Source organism: Equus przewalskii, chromosome 19 (assembly GCF_037783145.1).
Source record: "Equus przewalskii isolate Varuska chromosome 19, EquPr2, whole genome shotgun sequence".
Classification (NCBI taxonomy): domain Eukaryota; kingdom Metazoa; phylum Chordata; class Mammalia; order Perissodactyla; family Equidae; genus Equus; species Equus przewalskii.
This window is the reverse complement of record NC_091849.1, coordinates 42,479,897-42,498,912: the sequence shown is the minus strand read 5'-3', so window position 1 is coordinate 42,498,912 and position 19,016 is coordinate 42,479,897. Positions and strand designations below refer to the sequence as shown.

The following is a 19,016-nucleotide window of genomic DNA, read 5'->3' as shown; positions in this document are numbered from 1 at the left end:
TACCCAGTGTTGGCAGACGTGAGGAAAACAGATCCATTAGAACACTGTACTGCTTGAACTTGGATGTAATCATATTGCAGCGTCCTACACAGCAGTGAAAATAATGAGGCAGCTCTGAGGACTGACATGCAGAGCCCTCTTAGACACACTGAGTGTCGGGGGAAAGTTGTAGAAACATGTAGAATGTGATTACATATATTAAAACACAAACTCAGAAAATGTCCTCTATCCATACACACTAACAAATGTAAATCTACAGAAGGTCTGAAGGATACATGCCAGACTGACAACAGCGCTAAAAAGGAACATTGGCTTTTCCTTCTAGGTTCTTCTATATTCTTCAGATCTCTTAAAATAAGAATGTATTTGCATATTATTTATATAATTAATAAGTAGTTAAAAAAAAAAAGCCTTTAAAATAGAAAGAAAGTAGCTGGGGAGGGAAAAAGAAAAGAAAAAAACTCAAGCTCTAGAGCCAGAAGGACCTGGGTTTGAATCCTGGCTCTGCTCTCTGTCAAACTCTGGGCAAATTACTTAAATTATCTAAACCTCAGTATCCTCCCCCAGACCATGGGATAAGAACAGTATCAACTTTTCCTCAGGTGATAGGAAGATTATTGAGAAAATGCATTTAAAACTTTCAGCACAGAGTAAGTGCTCCAAGAACATTAACCGTGATAGTAATAGTCCCTCCTCCCGTTCAGCCGCTCCTCAGGCTGACCCTTCTTTTCCCCCTAGCCTTTCTAATTCCTGATCTCATAGCTCCTTCCCACCCTCCCACCGCCCTCCCCCGCCACCACCCTCCCCCACAGACAGCTTAAACCAAAACCTCTTCCATCCCCTCCATTCTAACCTCAGGGATCTGTCAGGATGGACCAGGGGGTGGTCCCGCTCCATGACCTCCTCCACAGCCTGAGAGAGGGCATAGAGCCCTGAAAGCTGCAGGTTTGTGTCCAAGCTGGATATCTGCACAGTGGCCACAACCGCCGCCACGTGCTGATCCAGGGAGCTGCGTGGACCAGGACCCCTCAAGGCTCTGGCCATTTCTGAAATTGGTGAGGGAAAGGCAGTGGCTTAAAAAATTGCAGCACCTTTAAGTTGGAAGTCTTTATAGGTCAAATCCAGTTATGCTACTGACACTTTAATACATTATCATTACTGTAGCTTGCATTCAGACTTTTCCAATTCTATGTAAAGGATTTAATAAGCAAACAATAAAGATGAAGATACTCTGGAAAACAAATCCTCCTTTTCCAGGGATACTGAAGAAAGGGAGCAGCGACTGATTAGATATAATCAAGATCAAAGAAGGAAGATAGATGCATGCTTCCAAAGTGTTTTCCCATGCAAAAGTGACCTTAGTCCACGGCTTTCCCTCTCCCCTGACGATCCACTTCTATGGGTACCACCCAGGACTTGTTCCAACTTCTTTGCCCTCCCCTCCCAGCACTTGACTCACCACGGGCTGCCTCCTTCATCTCGGGAGACAGAGCCATCCCCTCAGTCACTAGAAGCTGGTTAAACAGCTGTGAATCACTCTGTGCCATGGGAGGCTCAGTTTTTCCCTTGGCAGACTCTGCCTCTGCCTTAGGGGGCTCAGCCTTTGCTTTGAGGGACTCAGCCTCTTCCCCTGAGAAGGTGACCTCTGACTTGGACTCCTCTTCTGCATCTGGGGTACAGGAGTGACTTCGTGAAGAGGATGAGCTGCTGGGTTCATCAGGTAGCAGCCCATACTTGGTGTAGATTTGGGAGTTGAGCAGGTCACTGAGGGTGCTGCCCTCAAACCGATTACTGAGAACCTGCAGCAGACCCTCAGCCATCTCTATGGGCACAGAGGTTTCACCTAGGGCCTTTTCACTCAGACTCTGTCAACAGAAGGGGGTACGCATTTCAGGGACCAGCAGACATAAAGGTCCTGGGGACAGTAATAGGAAGGGTGGCCACCTCCTGCCATGCCTTGCACACCTTCTACATACTAGACCCTCAGAGCATTTGTCTCCTCCCCCTGCAGGACCCCTCATACCCTCTAACCTCGAGCCCAGCCTCCCCCTAAGCAGTCCCACATCTCTAAGTCCCTTCAAAAATCCCACCTCTAAACCCACTACAAACCCAAGTACCTCAGGCCTATATTACCTCATCTAGGTTCTCCCGAAGATTCTGAAAAATTGACTGCTGCTCACATACATCTAACTTCTTGATGAAGAAGAGCAGCTCCCACCACTCAGCCTGAGTCAGGTATCCCAATTCTTCCTTCTTCTGAGGCTCGGGCTGGAGGTATGGCAAAGAGTAGAGCCCATCCACCGGCTTCCAGTCCCAGGAGGGAAGAGCTGAGGATACAGGTATAGCGGTCTCAGCATCCATCAGGAACAGAGTGGCTTTCTGAATCTCTGGGGCAGCTCCTGGTCAGGAGTGACTGCATCCCAGTCACTACTCCTCTATTCAGGGACATACTGTCCATGTCCCCTCCAAGGCTCACCTGTGCCCAACATAGTAGCCCCTGCCCCCTTCTCCACAGCTGCTGAAGCCCTATCCTCAGCAGCTTCCTCAGGGCCCAGGATCTCCAGCATGTGCCAGTGCACCCAGTAGGTGCGGCCTGTCGACTGCCAGAAGACCTGGTATGGAGGGAGGAAGAAAGAGGGGAGAAGAATAGAGACGGCTCAGCTCTCTGAGCCCTGGGCTGTGCAGGCTTGAGGGGACATGGCCAGGCCCAGACCTGGGGCACACAGCCCTCAGATACACACTCAGCTAGGCTTGGAAAAGCCTCCATAAAGCAAAAAGCTCCCTTCCCCTATTGGGGTCGGCCCTGCCTCTCCTCTCTTCCTAACCCTGATGGCCTCTGTTCCAACACTCCCTCCTAGCCAGCTCCACTGGGTAGGGAGTGACGGCTGTCTCAATGTATCATTTCTGCTTCCTGGGTATGAGTCTCTCCTTGATCTCACAGCCCACCCACTCCCGCCAGGTTTTCCCAGCCCTCCAAATGACCCCTCTCTCAACTTCTGATCCCCTGTAACCATTCCAATTCCCTTGGGGGTTTTCCCTATGGATGGCCTGTCAGAGTCCCAGACATGGAAGCCCCAGCTATGCTCCAACCAAAAAAGATCCCCAGCAGCGTCCCACCACCATGCACTCGCTCACCTGCACAGGGGGCACGCCATTGTTGCTCTGACGGAACTCGCCCTCGTCCCCAGCACTGATCTCCTCGTAATCATCCAGCATCCGCACTCGCATCCCTGGCCGCAGGGTCTGCTGCACATACTCGCCGTAGCCACTACGGCTAGAGAATTCAGAGCGCTGGCGGAAGGCCCGCCCTTGCCTTCTGGGGGTGGCAACGATGGTGGGGAGCAAAAGGCTGGGGCCTGAAATGCAGGGCTGAAAGATGGACCGGGTTGGCCGGGGCGGCGATGTGCCCTGTTCACTGAGGTTGCGGGTCCAGCCCATGCTCCGCACCAGCTCTGAGATGAGGTTGCCCACAGCCATACTGAACTCCAGTTCCCGCTGCCCACGGCTTTTCTCCTGGCTGAACTCTCTTGGGGACGGGGAGCCTCGGTCTCCAGTCCCTGGCTCTGGACTGTTATTCAGCTTATCCAGCAGGGAAGTGACACATAGGTAGCGCTTCACCAGGGAGAAGAGCAGCTTTCCCGGGATCTGTAGGACACAGTCCGTGGTGTAGGGTCATCTTCTCCCAGCTTTACACACCTTTCCTTTCCCCTCAATGTCATCCTCTACAGAAAAATATAAAGGCCTCATCCCCACACCTGTAGTTCTCAAACTTTGATTTATATAACACACAAGGAGTGTCTTAAAACACAGATTCCTGGATTCTAACCTCAGAAATTCTGAGTAGGGGTAAGGGCCTTTAACCTTCACTTTAACAAACTCCCCAGGTGGCTCTGGTGCTGACGCACAGTCCTGAACCACATTTTCAGAAATGATGCCCTAGGCCTTGTACGCAGCATTTCCCCAACAGCTGCCAGAGTACCTGAGGCAGATGAATGCCCTCAAAGGCCATGCAGTGTTCTTCAGAGGACGTAGTCTCTGCAAACAGCTCCAGCAAAGTATAGCGGCTGTCGAAATCCATGTGCTGCTCGATGCCATCTTGCTGGCTCAGTGACAGAAGGACGTGAGCCCGACTCCCTGTAATCCACACCCAATCCGTATCTTCTCTTCAATCCCCAATACGTTCCCCCTGCCTTTCCTAGACTCTCTGTCCCTACTCCGGTGGCTTTCAAACATCTTCATGACTGAGACTCACAGTAAGATATACATTTTACATGGTAACCAACACAAACATACACATGTACAACTGAAACCGATATTCAATGCTACAAAACTTCCCTTACTAACTGCTACATACTGGCTATTTTACATTACCGAAAAAACATTGGTTGTAACCCACCAAACTGATGGCACAACCAACTAATAAATCTCAATCCAGTTTAGAAATATAAACCTATCCCATTCTCTTCTCTGCCACTGCACTGAGAATGGAAAGATAAACCAGGTGCTATCATTTTATCCTGTTTATGTACCTGGAATAGCTTATTAATCTTTTAGCTAATTAATACTTTTCCTTTGCATTGAATTGATATTCACCAAATACTCGGTGCTCTTAGAGAGTTGAGAAATCCCTCCTCTTTCTGTTCTGACTCCTTGTGGCCCCATTCTCTCCAGCACTTTCCTTCTTCCCCTGCCTGTCTCTTACCAGCATCGTGGGCAGCCAGAGCCTGCAGCATCTTGCCCGCACTCCGACGGATCTGAGGTTCAGGGTTGCACAACATGTGCATGAGCAGGTCCAGAGCTCCCGTCTCCCTGAAGACCCCAGTGAGGGGCCTGATGCTGGCATAGGCACTGAGTACGTGGATGGTGTGGAGCACAGTGGCTGTGAGGCTCGAGGTCCCGCCTTCTGCCAGCTGCCTGGCAGCCCTGCGCACCAGTGCCCGCACATCAGCCTCCATCTCTCCCATTGCTACGTCATCCAAGCCTCCTGGATCTCGAGGAAAGCTTCCTGAACCCCCAGCTGGTTCATGCTGAGGTCCCTTAGATACTGCCGGCTCACCTAACAGCATGGGGCAGTTGGCGTAGACCTCAGGGGCTGACAGCCACATAAGGATGTGTTCTGCCTTGCCCTCTTCCACACCCACTCTGCCCACTTCCCCACACTTCAGGACACTCCATCGGATCAGGTATTCAGGACGTCCATCGTGCCCAGGCCGCTGTCGAATAAGTTCTTCAGGATATGCCTGCAGCCGGGGCCCCAGGGGCACCATGAGGTCCCCAGTGCGCCGTTCCCCCACCATCTTGACCTCCTGGGACACACAAGAAGAAAGATAAAGGCAATATGGGAAAGGAAGAAGACTACATGGAGGGGGTGGAATCTTGAGACACAGATAGGGTGGGTGATGACCAGTAGGTTGCATGGTGGAATTCAGAGGCCAAATAGAAAAGGCCAAGAATAGGATGGAATAAATAACTTGAACATACTTTGGGATTTATAAGAGAAAGAGAATGGAGTGAAAACAGCGAGAGGATGAATTGAAGGGGTTTAAGAAATGGAAGAGGTTACGAGAGAGGATGAGAAGAATAATAGCTAAGGTAACAAAAAGCGCTAATTAATAGGGGCAGTATGGGCAGAACAGAAGGGTGGCTGAGGGATACAAATCAGGACTTAAGGAAGAGTTATACGGGTGAGCAGGAAAGACAGCAGCATGTATGATAGTGGGGCTAGAGCAAGTTAGGAAAGTCAGGGTAGGGGAGAGGTAGGACAGGGAGTATAAATGACAGAGTAAAGCTGGTACGCGGCTATAAAGGGGTGGGCCATGGCAGATATGGAGAAAAGAGATGAAAGGAAGGCCAGGGTTTGGGTCCCCACATCCAGATGGCTGGATGGGAAAAGGGTAGGAGAGTGAAAGGGAGAGGGGCCCAAGAGGCCAGATAAAATTATGGAAAAAAAAAGACAGGTCCCACCGTGCACTTGTGCTGTATACATGGCGAGGGTCTAAGCAGGTGTATCTAGATGGAGGTGGTAATCATGGAGTTAAAGGGTAGGGAATGAGGTCAGGAGATGGTGGAAGTATTAGAGAAGCAATATAGTACAGATTACAGAGTCACATAAATGTGACTCCGAATTCTGGCTCTTTGACTTACTATATTCATAGTCATGGACAAGTTACTTAACCTCTGAACCTCAGTTTCCTCCTCTGCAACATGGTAATGATATTCATACCCATCTCATGAAGTTGTAATAAGATCATGTATGTAAAGCATTTAGAACAGCCTCTATCACATAGTGAGTGCTCTGTAAACACAGTCTGATACTACTACTCTTAAATGGAGAAGGTAGGAGCAGTCCTCAGACAAATGGAAAGATATTAAGCCAGAAGATTGTGAATGGGAGTAGGGTGATGGCTAGCGGTCAGGAAAAGATCTGGGTGATATGAAGCAGTGTAAGGGCAACAGGGAGTGGTGAGGGTGAAAATGGAAGGGAAACCCAGATGAAGAAACGGTGATCAGGGCAGGGGTCCTGTTGGGGTCACGGAGAGAAGATAAGAGTAGAAGAAAGGCATGAAGAAGAGGGGAAACATAGGAGGTGGACCTCGATGGGAGGAGGGGTCCAGTTAGCATGGGGGGCAAGACTGGGAAGGAACCAGTGATGCGATGGACCACTGATGAGCAGGGTGGAGGACTAAAGTAATCAGATGGGCCTGAGAGGGGAGGAGCGGGGGAACTCTCATGGGCCTGGAACAATAAACTGAGGTGTGCAGAGGTGTGGACGCAGGGATGAGACAGCAGGTAGGCGCAGGTAGCAAGGTCACGCCCAAGCCTGCAGACCAGCAGGGGCGGCGGCGGAGGCCAGGGCAGCGGTGGGAACGGGTTGGGCGGGGCGGGGTGAGGATGGGGGGGCGCGGTCCGAGGTTGACAGGACCGAGCTAATCTCAGAGAGCAAAACCTGGGACCCGTCGTCAGCCCCACGGAGAATGGGTAAGGGACGCGGGGGAGAGACGGGGCGGGGACTGGAGCAGCGCAGGACTCTCTTCTCACCTCCCACCGCCCAGCTCGGCCCTCGCTGGGGCCCAGCGGCCGGTCCCGCCGTCCTGGCCCCGCCTCCTCAGCAGCTCCCTTCCGGGTCACACGGGAGTGCGCGCGCGGCCGGGCGTCTACGGGTCCCACCACGGCCCACAGCCGAGCGGGCGGAGTGGCGCATGCGTAGTGCCCGCGGGCCGCTGGGTAGGGGCGCTCTGCAGGCGGAGCCCGCGTCGCGGTCCCCTTGCTCCCGCGTGCAGCGGTAGGTAGCCCTTTCCATCCACAATCAGCTTTGAAGCCCCCTTCCCCTTCAGTGAGTCGACTTTCCTCATCCCCCTGAAACCTAGTAACCCACACTCCCCGCCTAAGGCAGTCCTTTGAGTTTTCACTGGGTAACGAGGGCGTGAGTTTCCCAAACCCCTCGGCAATGCTTTGGATTGGTTGAGTCACTTTTCCTATTAATTAAAATTGTTCATTTCTGTGTTGGCCCAACACCCGGCAAAGCCATGCACAGAGATAAAGCCCCCACCCCCCTGAAATGTTCCTTAAATTAAATCGTAGAGTTCAGCAGCCCAAAGCTCTCCTTAGCATTGCCGATGTTTCCGTCAAGCAGCCAGGCTTGCTTCTCAGAGCAGCAACTTTTGGGGTTTGATTCGTATTCATCCCTCCCTCCCTCTCTATATAGAAAAACGGAGGCAAAGACCCCACAGTCTGTGCACAAAAATGATACATTTATTGAAAGAGTATTTTTTTTTTAATACAAAAGAAAGCTCTGTACATAGGACTGTGACCATGTCCACTATTCCTGGGTCAGCATCCCAGGGGAAGTAGAAACCACTGACATACACACTCCACATTCACACACACACATTCACTCAGGCACACACACACACCCCAGAGCCATCAAGGAAGGGAAACACCAAGGGTCACTGCACATATAATCGCCACCTCATCCCTGACGCACGCATGTTCTCCCCAAGGCCACGCTCACACAACACCCATTATAAGCACTTTGCCTGATTCACTCACTGGTTCTGTCTTTTGTGGGAAGGAGAGGAGGAATTCATCAGGGTCTCCTCCCCTGGGTGGGGGAGTGGGGAGTGAGTGAGTGAGTGATGGTGGAGTGAAAGGAGAGCAGAGCAAAGGGGCTGGGCAGTTACAGACCTGAGTCCCAAGCTCCCCCACTCTCTGGCCCCTGATTTGCCATGCCCCAGCCTTGTAAGCCACCCATAAGCCCCAGCTATCTCCAGGAGAAAGCCCAGAAAGGTGACTTCCATTTTGGCACCCCAAATTGGAGCAAGATAGCAATGGGAGTTAGAGGTTAGGGGGTTCTCAAACATGTCGGCAAATCATCCCCTCGATAACTAGGCTGTGCGTAAAAACTTCCCCCACCCCCTCACCTAATCACAGAAGCAGGCTTGTTCCTACTGAAGGCAGTCATGAGGGGTTAATAAAACCACCCCAACTACTGCCCTGTTCTGAAAAAGCTCCCTCTCTGGATATAGGTGGTGAAGGTAGGCTCTGACACAGGGTAAAAGACCCTCCCCTTACGCTGGCCCACCCTCAAGGTCTACCCCAAGGCGGGCAGAGGGGGTAGGGCACAGCCCCTGTACAAATTACATAAATACTGAGGTTACACTTAGAAAAATAAAGTCATTTTCTTCAAGGCTTTTTGTCTTAATTTAAAAAAGTTACAGTAGCTGCTCACTCCCTGGGAGAGCTGCCCATTTCTGGCTCCCCTATCGCTGCACTCAGCCCAAGAGCTGCTCCCATTTCTTTCGACCCCCATTCCTGCCTCTCACCCCCTCCCAGACTCCACCCTGCTCACTGCAACTTGGGCCCCAGGCTGCTGCAGGCCTGGGGGAGCACAAGGCTGCAATGCCCATGCGTGTGGCACAAATGAAGTCAGTTGCCTCAACCTGACACCCTCCCACCCCACCCCCACATTTGGTCTCCCTCTTCCCTCTCCCTAGCAACAGCCCTAAAGGGCAAAAAGAGGCCCAGAGCTGTGGGTCACCCTCCCCACCCCGTTGGGGCATGGCCTGAGGGCCCCTCCCCCGGTTTTCTCCTGGAAACAACCCAGGCCCGGGCAATCCCAGAATCTCCCCCACACACTGGCGGGCCCCGAGCTCTTGGGGTGGCTCTGCCCCCAGAGGCCCAGCCAGTTCCGGGGAGCCCCAGGGCTCCCCAGGGAAGGGGAGCTTGGGCAGGGAGGGGGACGAGAAAAACGCCATAAAAAAAAGTTAAATATTTTAAAAATATATATTTATAGATTTGTTTTCACTTCGTCTCCTCAAATAAAAAGTTCAAAATCAACTTTAAGTAAAGCAGCTGGGAGGAGAGGGGGGAAGACAGGGGGAGAGGGAACCCTGGTGGTTCCCTCCAACCCAGGAGCCCCTGGAGTTCCGAGGGGAGCGGCAAGGCAGGGCAGGTGGCCCTGGGAACCTGCTCCGTGCACAGGCCCAGCTCTCAGGAGCTGCAGGGGCAGTGGGCAGCGTGAGGGAAGAAGCCCCATCTCCCCAGCTGGCTCCCTGAGGGGCAGGGGCAGGGCTCTTTTGACCCAGCCTGTGGCAGACACAGTGCTGACATGGGGTCAGCAAGGAGGCTGGGCAGAGGACCCCAACTGCTTCCTCAGGGGAACACAGTGCCTAGTCCCACAGAGGCCTGTGTGTGGGAAGGTGGGGCACGGTCCCATTGGGTAAGCTAATACTCATGGCAAACATGGAGCCAAGCTGGCAAAGGGAGTCTGAAGAGGGAGGACAGCCCACCATCAACAGAAATGGGAGGTGGAGCTAGAAGGAGGGGAGGGTGAGGGAGGATGGGGTGGAGGGCAGGCCGGCCCATTTCTTTGGCTGGAGTGAGAGGGCTCAGTCCCGTGGCTGCCCACTCCTCCTCCCCGCCTCCCTCCTGCGGGCCCGTCAACGTGTGTGTAAAGAAAACGTGAAAAGGCAACAATAAATAAGTGGTGCCATCCCTTGGGCCATCTGTCCAGGGTGGCAGGGCGGATCAGTCACTCTTGGTGCTGTGGGCGGCGTCCAGGTTCACCACCTGTAACTCGGTGAGGTTGCTGCTGCTCCCGGCCTGCTGCCCTATCACAGCCATCTGGAGGGAAGGAGGTGTGTAAAGAAAGGGGGCAGGAATTGACCAGCCAGCTCAGGCTCCCCACTGCGTGCCTGCCTGCTCACCACAAGCCTGACCAGGTAAACAGATAGGCCTCCCAGCTAGGGATCTTGGCTTCAACCAACTGGTAATGGAATCCCCAAGGTCAATATAAAGAAATGGCTGGCCGGCAGGGATGGGGTAAAAAGTGCTTCCACCTACCTGGTGAAGCTGAACTGCAGATACAGGGATCTGCACTGTCCCAGAGGGTGCTGTCAGGAACACCTGGGGGACGCCACCTGCATTGGGAAACCACAGAAGACACTCGAATCGCTTCCAGATATTGGAGGAGTGGTGATAAATGCACAAGTGACCAGGTGTGTCTCAGATATAAGTGCCCAAAGGTGAATGTCCAAATGTGTCCAAGTGTGCATGTGAGTATGAGTGTTCAAGTGTGCATGAGTATCCAAGTGGACAAGCATGATGGAGTGTGTGTGCAAGCATCCATGCATAGATGTATGTGTGTGTGAGTGTGTACATCTGAGTCTGCATAGGGGCATTTAAGTGTGTACGTGCAAGGGAGGAAATGGTCCTCCTTTCTTCAGCCCTGCTCCCCAACTCACCTTGTTCCTGGACCTGGCTGTGAGACACCTGCATGGTGGATGGCGCCTGGGAGAAGGCATTGAGCACGGTGAGGCTGCCATCAGCCAGGCCCGAGGTGGGTGCATACATCACCGCATGGGGGCTAGGGTACATCATGTGGCCGCCCACGGTTGTGGGCACGGATGACGTCATGATGGTGGCGGGCAACGTCACTGGCAAACACAGACACATGTCAGGGAGGTTGGAACTGGTCCCTACTGATATCCCCCATCCCACCTCCAGGAACTCCAGGTCTCCAGAGCCCTCTTGCCATTTCCCAGGTCAGAAGCTAGACAAGACTCATTCCTCTGCTCCCTGTCATCAACTAAGCAAAGCCTTGTTTTTTCTTCAACACAACAGCACCAACCTTTAATTATATCCTATCACAGCATACTATTCGATTATCTATCTGCTAAATTCTCTGTTCCAAGACCCTAAGGCCCTTGGAAAAACAAAGACTACCATGACTGACCCACTCTAAGGAAACTTGGATACTCCCCTTCTGGGGAGCTCCACCATCCCATTTTTCATATGTTCTCACTCCTCCTCCCTCTTCCTAAATGTGTGGCTAACAAATCCATCTTTTAAACGAGCACTTCTCAAATGTTAACGTGAACACAGTTACCTGGGGATCTTGTTAAAATGCAGATTCTGATTCAGGAGCTTTGAGGTGAGGCTTAAGAGTGTGCATTTGTCAAGCTCCCAGGTGATGTTGGTCCATAGACCACACTTTGTGTAGCAAGGTTGTAAATAACAAGAACTTAAAAGTAATTATATTATATTTTGAAAGTGTCTCATCATTTCTGAAATAACTAGAGACACCAAGGGGAATTATGACTACTCAAAACCTAGGACACCCTCCCACAGGGAGAGAACTGCTCTATAAATCCTTCCTGGTAATTAAGCAAATGTGCGTCTTTAGGCAAGTAACTTCTCCTTTCCAGGCCTCAGGCTTCTCATCTGAATGAGGAGGAGGGTGGCTTCAATGGTCGGTAATTTCTTCCTGGAATCCACAGCCCTACTGCAGGGCAAGATTCCAAACCCAGCCATCCTCACCTGGCTTTCCCATAGGGAGTAGGATAAGGGTTAAGCCAGTCTCCACATTAAGAAATTCTCTGATGTTAGTTATAAGAAGGATACTGCTGGGCACCTGCTGCTAGGCCTCATGAAGGAGGCAGGGCAGGGAAGTAACAGAGCTTCGAGCCATACCTGTCCCGCTGGAGGAGGTCTGAGTGAGGTCTGTGCTGCTGTCGCGAGAGGGAGACGCTTGCTGTGGGGCCTGGTGCACCTGAATGGCCTGCACTGGGACCTGTTGGGCCACTGCCCCACCTGTGAGACATAGAAACTTACTCATGCTCTGTCCTACCCAGCCACCACCTGCCCCAAGCACCCTCAAACATTCCCAGGCCCAGGGTCTGGCACACTGGTCCCCGACTCCCATCACTATATTTCCTGGGTGCCAAAGAGGCCCTTCATATCTTGAGTCTGGTCTCCAGGGGCTTCCACACTCTGCTCTTGCTGTTCCCTTCTCCTCTGTCCTAGGTCTTGCCTCTACCCTCTTCAGTTGTCACAGGAGCTGGCATCGACCCATCAAAGACACATGATCTGCCGTCCAGGCAAGGTAAGGAAGTGGTAGAATGTCTGCTGTCCCTGTGGAACTGAGGGCACAGGGCTAGACTAGCTAGATATGGCTAGAGTATATGGTTGAAACTTACTGACAAAGATAGTAGGGGTCCCAGTGGGGAAGGACATGCCTGTCAGTGGGACATAAGAGGCTTTTCTCAGGCTCTGGTCCCTGTGCACCCTTCTTCTGAGCAGGAAAAGAGATTCTCCCTGTGCCAGCCCTAAACCCACTCTCGGCATGCTCAATTTGCCCCGTATGACTCACCAGGCATGAGGGTGAAGCTGGTGGGCAGTTGCATGAGGCCCCCAGAGGAGACAGGGCCACTGCCTGTACTCTTCAGCACAGTCCCGTTGGCACTGCTGACAGCACTGGGGCTGACACTAGCAGACACTGGTGCCAGGTAGTTGGTGATGGGGAAGGAGGGGCCACTGCTGACTTGCATGGTGGTAGAGGTGCTGGGTGCTGTTTGGATGGTGGAGGTGGTACCCGGCAGGTTGGTGACTGTGAACGCCGGTTTCAGTGTGTCCTACACCCAGAGTAAAGATGGAGCGGTGAGCCTCTACCAGTCCCTGCCCCTGCAGAGGCTTTGTGTAGACTGACAGCCCAGACTGGAACCAGTGTGCTCGGGTTCAAATCCCAGCTCTGCCATTTACCTACTGCTTCCCCTTTCAGAGCCCCAGTTTTCCTCGTCTCTAAAACATGAGGGGGGCTGTGCTACTATGTCTTCTTTTTTTTTTTTTTAAAGGTTGGCACCTGAGCTAACAACTGTTGCCAATCTTTTTTTTTTTTTCTGCTTTTTCTCCCCAAATCCCCCCAGTACATAGTTGTATATTCTAGTTATGGGTCCTTTCAGTTGTGGCATGTGGGACGCAGCCTCAACGTGGCTTGATGAACAGTGCCATGTCCGCACCCAGGATCCAAACCAGCGAAACCCCGGCCGCCACAGCGGAGGGTGCGAATTTAACCACTCAGCCAGAGGGCCAGCCCCTACTACGTCTTTAAAAGAGTCCTTCCAGCTCTGATTGGCCAGGCTTCCGAGACAGACACGAGAGTTTTTCACCGAACTTAGGGTTTGAGAGATATCTTGGGAGTTTGGCAATGAAGCACTTTATGACAAATACTTAAGATTTAAACTACCAAAGGAATTTATTCATTCAGCAAAATTTCCTGAGAATAAATGATCCCTGCTGCTAAGATTTTAAAAATTATTAGATGATAAGTCACTAAGAGAGAAGGGAGCCCAGAGCACTGATTCTCCCCTCAGGGAGCCTTTGTTCTTAGAAGGGGAAGGAGGAAGCCACGAGCTGAGAATCAAGCTCAGAGAACTGAGGGGGCTCAAATACTGGGGGTGGGTCAGCGCGGGATGTTTGCTAAGCAGTCGAGCTCGAAGCCCCTGATTGGCAGAGGCGTTGCTAAGGCAAACAGTGCCGCTTCCTCTGATTGGCCTGTTAGTGAAGGCCACCCGGAAGGTGGAGCTCCCCAGAGGAACCGTGGAGGAAGCCCCGCCCCCTCTCCTTACCGGGAAAAGGAAGGGGGAGGCGTAACGAGGGCCGGCATGCCTAGCAGCCTGCGAATTCGCTCCCTAACGTGCCCAGGCCCGGACATCCTGAAGAGGTAGGCGGCTGGCTAGTAAGGTAGTCTCCAGCCCAGTCACCCAGCCTGCCTGCCGACAGTGCTGGGTTCCCAGGGCCCTGGAATCTATGAGTGCTTCCTTCTTACTCCCTGGCGACCCAGCCTGCCGGGAGGGCAGGGCTAAGCTACGCCCCCGCCCCCAGCGGGGAGACAGCTGGCGGGAGGAATGCAAGGGCCCTGCCAGGCAGGCGGGCTGCAGGCGGGAGGCCGGCGTGGAGCCGGAGCCGGCCTTATATGGGCACGGAGGCCGCCCGCTTATCTAGGGGGCTGGCCTCCTGTCAGGATAGCGAGGATGGACACCTGTCCCCTAGGATGAGGGGCACTAACCCGGCTCCATTCCACATCCGTGGGCGCCTATCCACCTGTCCTAGACAAGGGAGAGAGGCACCCCCTCCCCTCTCTGCCGGTCAAGTCCCTCCCCTTCCTTCCCCTCCCATAAGCAACCCAAACACACCTTGGTCTCCCCACTGCTGTCGGACTCCGACACCTGGTAGGTGAGGTCGGTCTCTTCAAAGCCCGTGGCACTCATTCTCTGGTCAGTGGTGGGGTCTGAGCGGGGTGGAGAGTCTGGCGAGTTGAGGCAGGTCTGAATCAGTGCCTTGCCCGTATCACTGGTGATCATGGGCTGTAGTTTGCGGGTGGCAAAGGTATACACATGGCCTGTCTCACTGGCCACCAGCAACAGCACCTGTGTCCCTGTCAGCGTGGACAGCTCATAGGCCTGGGGGTAGGGGGGAGGAGATGGGTAGGTCAGCAAACTTTTTATCTCTGCCTTCCTTGGGAAGTAGGAAACTGAGGAAGTACACGGTGATCTCGAGCCCCACTCCCATAATGACCTCTCTCCAGCGACTCTGGGGGGTCCTATCAGGATATCTGAAGGTGAGCTGGAGAGCAGAAAAACTAGCCATCCTCCTCCTTTGAGGAGCAGCCCCACTGACCTGCAGATACCCCAGAAAACTGTCACAGCCCCCTGGTGACAGAATATATAACCTCACGGGACATGGAGGAGCCAGGTAACTGCTCCTTACTACAGCTTGGTGCCCAGAACCTCACGAAGAGATGGCTCCCACCCTCTCTTCACTGTCACAGGGACCAGGATGAAGTTGCTACCATACTGGAAGTCACAGGAGACATTAGGGATAAGGGGCCACCTAAGCTCTAAACTGTCCCATGTTTCTTCCCAGAAACTGCACAGGCCCTAACCTGTTGCCATTTTGTCCTTCTGCCTATAATACTGTGCTACTCTTTTTTTCTTTTTTTGTCTTGATACAACAGTGTCTGGAGTGACGGGAGATGGGGGCTAGATTAGCAGCTACCCTGACATGAACCTAAGAAGGGGACCTTCAAGGATGGCCCCATAGATGGCATCCTCACTCCCAATAAAGTTCCATAACCCACCTTGGAAGCAGCTCTGGTTTCTATATGGGACATTATAAACACCAGCAAATATTCCCAGGGTTCTAGCTTCTTGTTTCCAGGTCCTCTGCTTCCATCCATTCCCATATCTTCTACACCCCTAAATGACTCCTTTCCTCACCCCTTTTCCCTGGATAATCAGCTCTAAGAGGAGAAATTTCTAAGTACCTCTGTAAATCTCCCTGCCTCCTCCCCAACTCCATGCACAGCTTCTCCCTGGGGCTGGAAATCCCACTTGTCCCAAAGGCAGATGGTTCTGAAGCCTGTGCTGCAGGGAGTGTGCTGGCTTCCAGTGGATGGGATGGAAGACACATGGCCACCGCTGGACTTGGTCCCTGCTGCTCAGGGCAGCATGAGTTCTGCTCTGCTCCCTTACCTGAAGCTCTTGAGCCCCATTCGGTCATCCGCCCCGCCTGTCCTTGCAGCCAGCACTACTCTAGTGGTGCCCACCTTCCTCCCACACATGCTCGCTCATTGTTGTTATACAGCTCTAGCCTCCTCACCTCCATACCTCCTCTCCTGCTCCCTGCTTTTCCGGCACCTCTCCCGAACACCAGAGCGCATTGGCCCTAGTGACCCCCGCGTCTCATTAACCACCTCCTGGGCAGCCTCGCGGCCTCCCATTACCTCTCTTCACCCCTTCATTCTGCACGGGCCCTGTTACTCTCGCGCGCCCGTCACTCCCACCCGGGCGCCTTTCCCCTCTTTTCCGGACGTTCGCGGCATCTCCCCTCTCCCCACATTTCCCTAGCGGCCCCTCCCCTTTCACCCTCCCGGGGTAACAGCCGTCCCCTCCCACACACCTCCTGCGGACTCGCCGCCTCTCACCTCCGCATCGGCTCTGCCTGTCTCCCGGGCTCCCTCTGCGCGTCCCCACCCTCTGGGGCCCCCGTGGCCGGCCAGCCTCCCGGCCCAGTACCTTCTTCATGATGCCCGTCTTCCTCTTGCTGAAGGTCGTGTAGCGCCGCAGCTTGTTGTCGATGAACTCCATCTTGATCTTCACGCGGCCCCGAGTCTTCTTACCCGGCTTGGCCCCGCTCACCGCGCCGCTCACCGGCCCGTAGCCCCCGGTGGCCGCCGCCGCCGCCTCGGGCCCACCGACCACCACGCCGAGCTCCATCTCGCTCAGGCTCCGCTTCAGGCCGCGCCGCTCCGCGCCCAGCTCCTCCTCCTCGCCCGACTCCGAGTCGCCCTCGCTGCCGCTGTAGAGGGGCCCCGCGGCAGGCGCCGGGGTGGTTGTCGCTGCTGCAGCCTCCCGCTCGAGGCGGCCCGGCCCGAGCCCCGCGCCGTTCCCGGGGACCCGGGCCCCGTTAGCCCCGCGAGTCCCGCCGCCGCCGCCGCCACCTCCACCGCCCGGCCGCCCCGTCGGGGTCCGGTTCAGGCTGCCCCCCAGGGCCGAGCCCCGGCCCAGCGCCGCCGCGGCCCCAGCTTGGCTCGGTAACATGGCGCTCAATGCAGGAGGGCGGACGGGCAGTCAGCGAGGAATCGGAGCCGCCGCCGCCGCCGCCATCGGCTTCCCGGCTCAACCCGGCGCTCCCGCTGCTGCTGGGGCCGCTATCACTGCCGCCGCCGCCGCTGCGAACCCGGGGCCCCTGCACGCCCGGGCCGACCTGGGCCCTCACTTTCTTGCCCCTGTGGCCCGGGTTGCCCCAGGCCGGGCGCAGCGCCCCCTGTCCGTATGCTAGGGCGGCGCGCCGGCGGCCGTCAGCGTCCCCCGGGGGGCAGGGGCTGCTGGCCGCGGTGGAGACGGCGGGTGGAGGGGGCCGGGACCACGCGCTGGCGGCGGAGGGATCCCCCGACCCTTCCCCCCATATAAAGAGATACAATGTTTCCTTTTATGGCGAGGCCGCTCCTTATATGGTGAGCCCCTGTGCCCCCGCCCCATTGGTCGGCGGTTCCGGCACCTCCGCTCCCCATTGGCCCATAGGGGGCGCTTATTTGCATAGACATACCGAACTCGCTGCTGTCATCCCGCGTCAGACAGCGACTCCGAAAAGGGAGGAGCCGACGTCTCTTAAAGGAACAGAAGAAGAGAGACGACTCCGCCCCCTTGACCAGAGAATGGTAGAGAGAATTGGGAGAATCAGCGGAGGGGAAGCCTGGGAGGGGACAGGAGCGCAGTCTTGCGGAGCAGAGGGAGCAGCAGTGGGAACCCGGGACTGAAAGGACTGCAAGCAAACACTGGGGTAGTCCCTGGGAGGATTGTACTAGTTGCAGTAAATGATATAATACAGCCCAAATTCCAAGGGAGTGCAAAGATTGGAGCACTTATCCACCCCTTCCTGAGGGAGCCAAAGTTACTGCCCGAGCAGAGGGGCCTTGGGTCTCCGGTGTCCAGATTCGTCTTGCCCCTGCCACTGGGCTCCAACTCATCCCCTCCCCCCGACTTCCTTTCCCTTTCCCTCTCTTCAAGGCGACGACACGTTCCCACCAGGCCAGCTCCCCGGTCCTCATTCATCATCCTCTATACTGAGGGTGGGGGTGGGGGGGTCTTCGGCAGACGTACATCTGGAAAAGACCGCAGGAGACAGTCGGCCTCCCGGTCCCCCAGGGGGGCAGGGAGGCCAGATGGAGATCAGTGAAGACTTCCAGCTGTGGGCTGGGCTGGGGGAGGGGGTGGTCCGGGGATAAAGCCCACTCCACAGTCAGTGCAAGGGCCTGGGAAAAAGTGTAGACAGGCAGAAAGTTTAAGCAAACACACACACACACACACACACACACACACACACACGCCCTTCTCTGGAAAGCCCATAAGAGGAAAAAAAAACCGGTTAGAACTGGGGTGTTGCAAAGCCCAGGTTCAGGGTCCAGTCTGGGTGAAAATAGCTTGAGCTTTGCTGTTACAGAAATTATTCAAATATGGAATCTGCCTCTTCCTAGTCCTGTGTCTGGAAACAAGTGTTTGACCTCTCCAAACTCCATATTCCTCCCTGTTGGTACCCATCCATGAGGTTCTTAATACAGATTAAATGAGATAAAGGCCAAAGCTGAATCGCAGCGTAAGTGGTCAGTGACTAGTTAATAGGAGCTACCTGGGGTAGTTACCTCATCCCTGGGATAAACATCCTGCTGTGTTTAAGGGGATGGGAGAGGGTGATGATTCCTGCCTTAAAACTTGTGAAAATTAAATAAAGCAGTTGGTTGTGACCCATTAGTGGTAGTCGTAGTGAAGTCAATTTAAGGTACTGCAACCAGCATTTAATGGTTATCACAGAAACCAAGGGCAAATATTGTGGCATAAAACTTTTGGTTTGCATTGGTTTTAGGCTTAACAGTACAAAGCTGCCATCTTATAGGTCAAGAGGGTGGGATATTGTTGATTTCATATGGTTCATATTTCATATAGTTCAACGTGTGTACTGGATGACAATGTCAACTGCATTTCTTACTGAGTCACAATCCAAAGACTTTGAGAAATACTGACAAAGAATGTTCAAGTGTTTTGTGATATAATGTATGTATATATACATATGTAAACATACACACATAAATAAAAACTTGGGCTTGTTAATCAAACTCCTAATACAAGAATTAAGAGCCCTCTTCTTCCCCCATTTCCAGTAGTTTTAGTGTTTTTTTTCTT

General features: G+C 53.8%; 2 protein-coding genes across 3 annotated transcripts in view; both read right to left on the bottom strand.

Moving 5' to 3' along the window:
- The window catches only part of CUL9 (cullin 9), a 34,853-nt gene extending 27,701 nt beyond the window's left edge, over nucleotides 1-7,152 (bottom strand). For both annotated transcript variants that reach the window (XR_011529758.1, XM_008515796.2), the window contains exons 1-8: nucleotides 7,039-7,152; nucleotides 4,703-5,306; nucleotides 3,980-4,134; nucleotides 3,136-3,645; nucleotides 2,477-2,612; nucleotides 2,134-2,327; nucleotides 1,460-1,865; nucleotides 854-1,046 (exon numbers count right to left, since the gene is read on the bottom strand). Coding sequence is in view for 1 of the 2 variants with exons in the window: in XM_008515796.2 (XP_008514018.2) it covers nucleotides 854-1,046; nucleotides 1,460-1,865; nucleotides 2,134-2,327; nucleotides 2,477-2,612; nucleotides 3,136-3,645; nucleotides 3,980-4,134; nucleotides 4,703-5,297 (2,189 nt within the window). In the remaining variant the exon portion in view is untranslated. The remainder of the gene's footprint in view (nucleotides 1-853; nucleotides 1,047-1,459; nucleotides 1,866-2,133; nucleotides 2,328-2,476; nucleotides 2,613-3,135; nucleotides 3,646-3,979; nucleotides 4,135-4,702; nucleotides 5,307-7,038) is intronic.
- Nucleotides 7,153-7,730: 578 nt separating this feature from the next.
- SRF (serum response factor) lies at nucleotides 7,731-17,017 on the bottom strand. Its single transcript, XM_008515823.2, has 7 exons — nucleotides 16,353-17,017; nucleotides 14,472-14,738; nucleotides 12,650-12,911; nucleotides 11,971-12,090; nucleotides 10,743-10,934; nucleotides 10,342-10,418; nucleotides 7,731-10,122 (listed from the first exon to the last, which is right to left on the bottom strand). Exons 1-7 carry the CDS (start codon nucleotides 16,875-16,877, stop codon nucleotides 10,027-10,029), a joined length of 1,539 nt encoding a protein of 512 aa, XP_008514045.2. The 5' UTR covers nucleotides 16,878-17,017; the 3' UTR covers nucleotides 7,731-10,026.
- Nucleotides 17,018-19,016: the final 1,999 nt, after the last annotated feature.

Bases quoted from the DNA above. Each gene is read 5' to 3' on its own strand.
- SRF (XM_008515823.2), bottom strand. From the start codon at position 16,877: ATGTTACCGAGCCAAGCTGGGGCCGCGGCGGCGCTGGGCCGGGGCTCG. The intron at 12,912-14,471 runs GTGTGTTTGGGT...CTCTGGGTGTAG, and splicing joins ACAGCAGTGGGGAGACCAAG to GACACACTGAAACCGGCGTT. The intron at 10,419-10,742 runs GTGAGTTGGGGA...TTCCCAATGCAG, and splicing joins CAGCCAGGTCCAGGAACAAG to GTGGCGTCCCCCAGGTGTTC.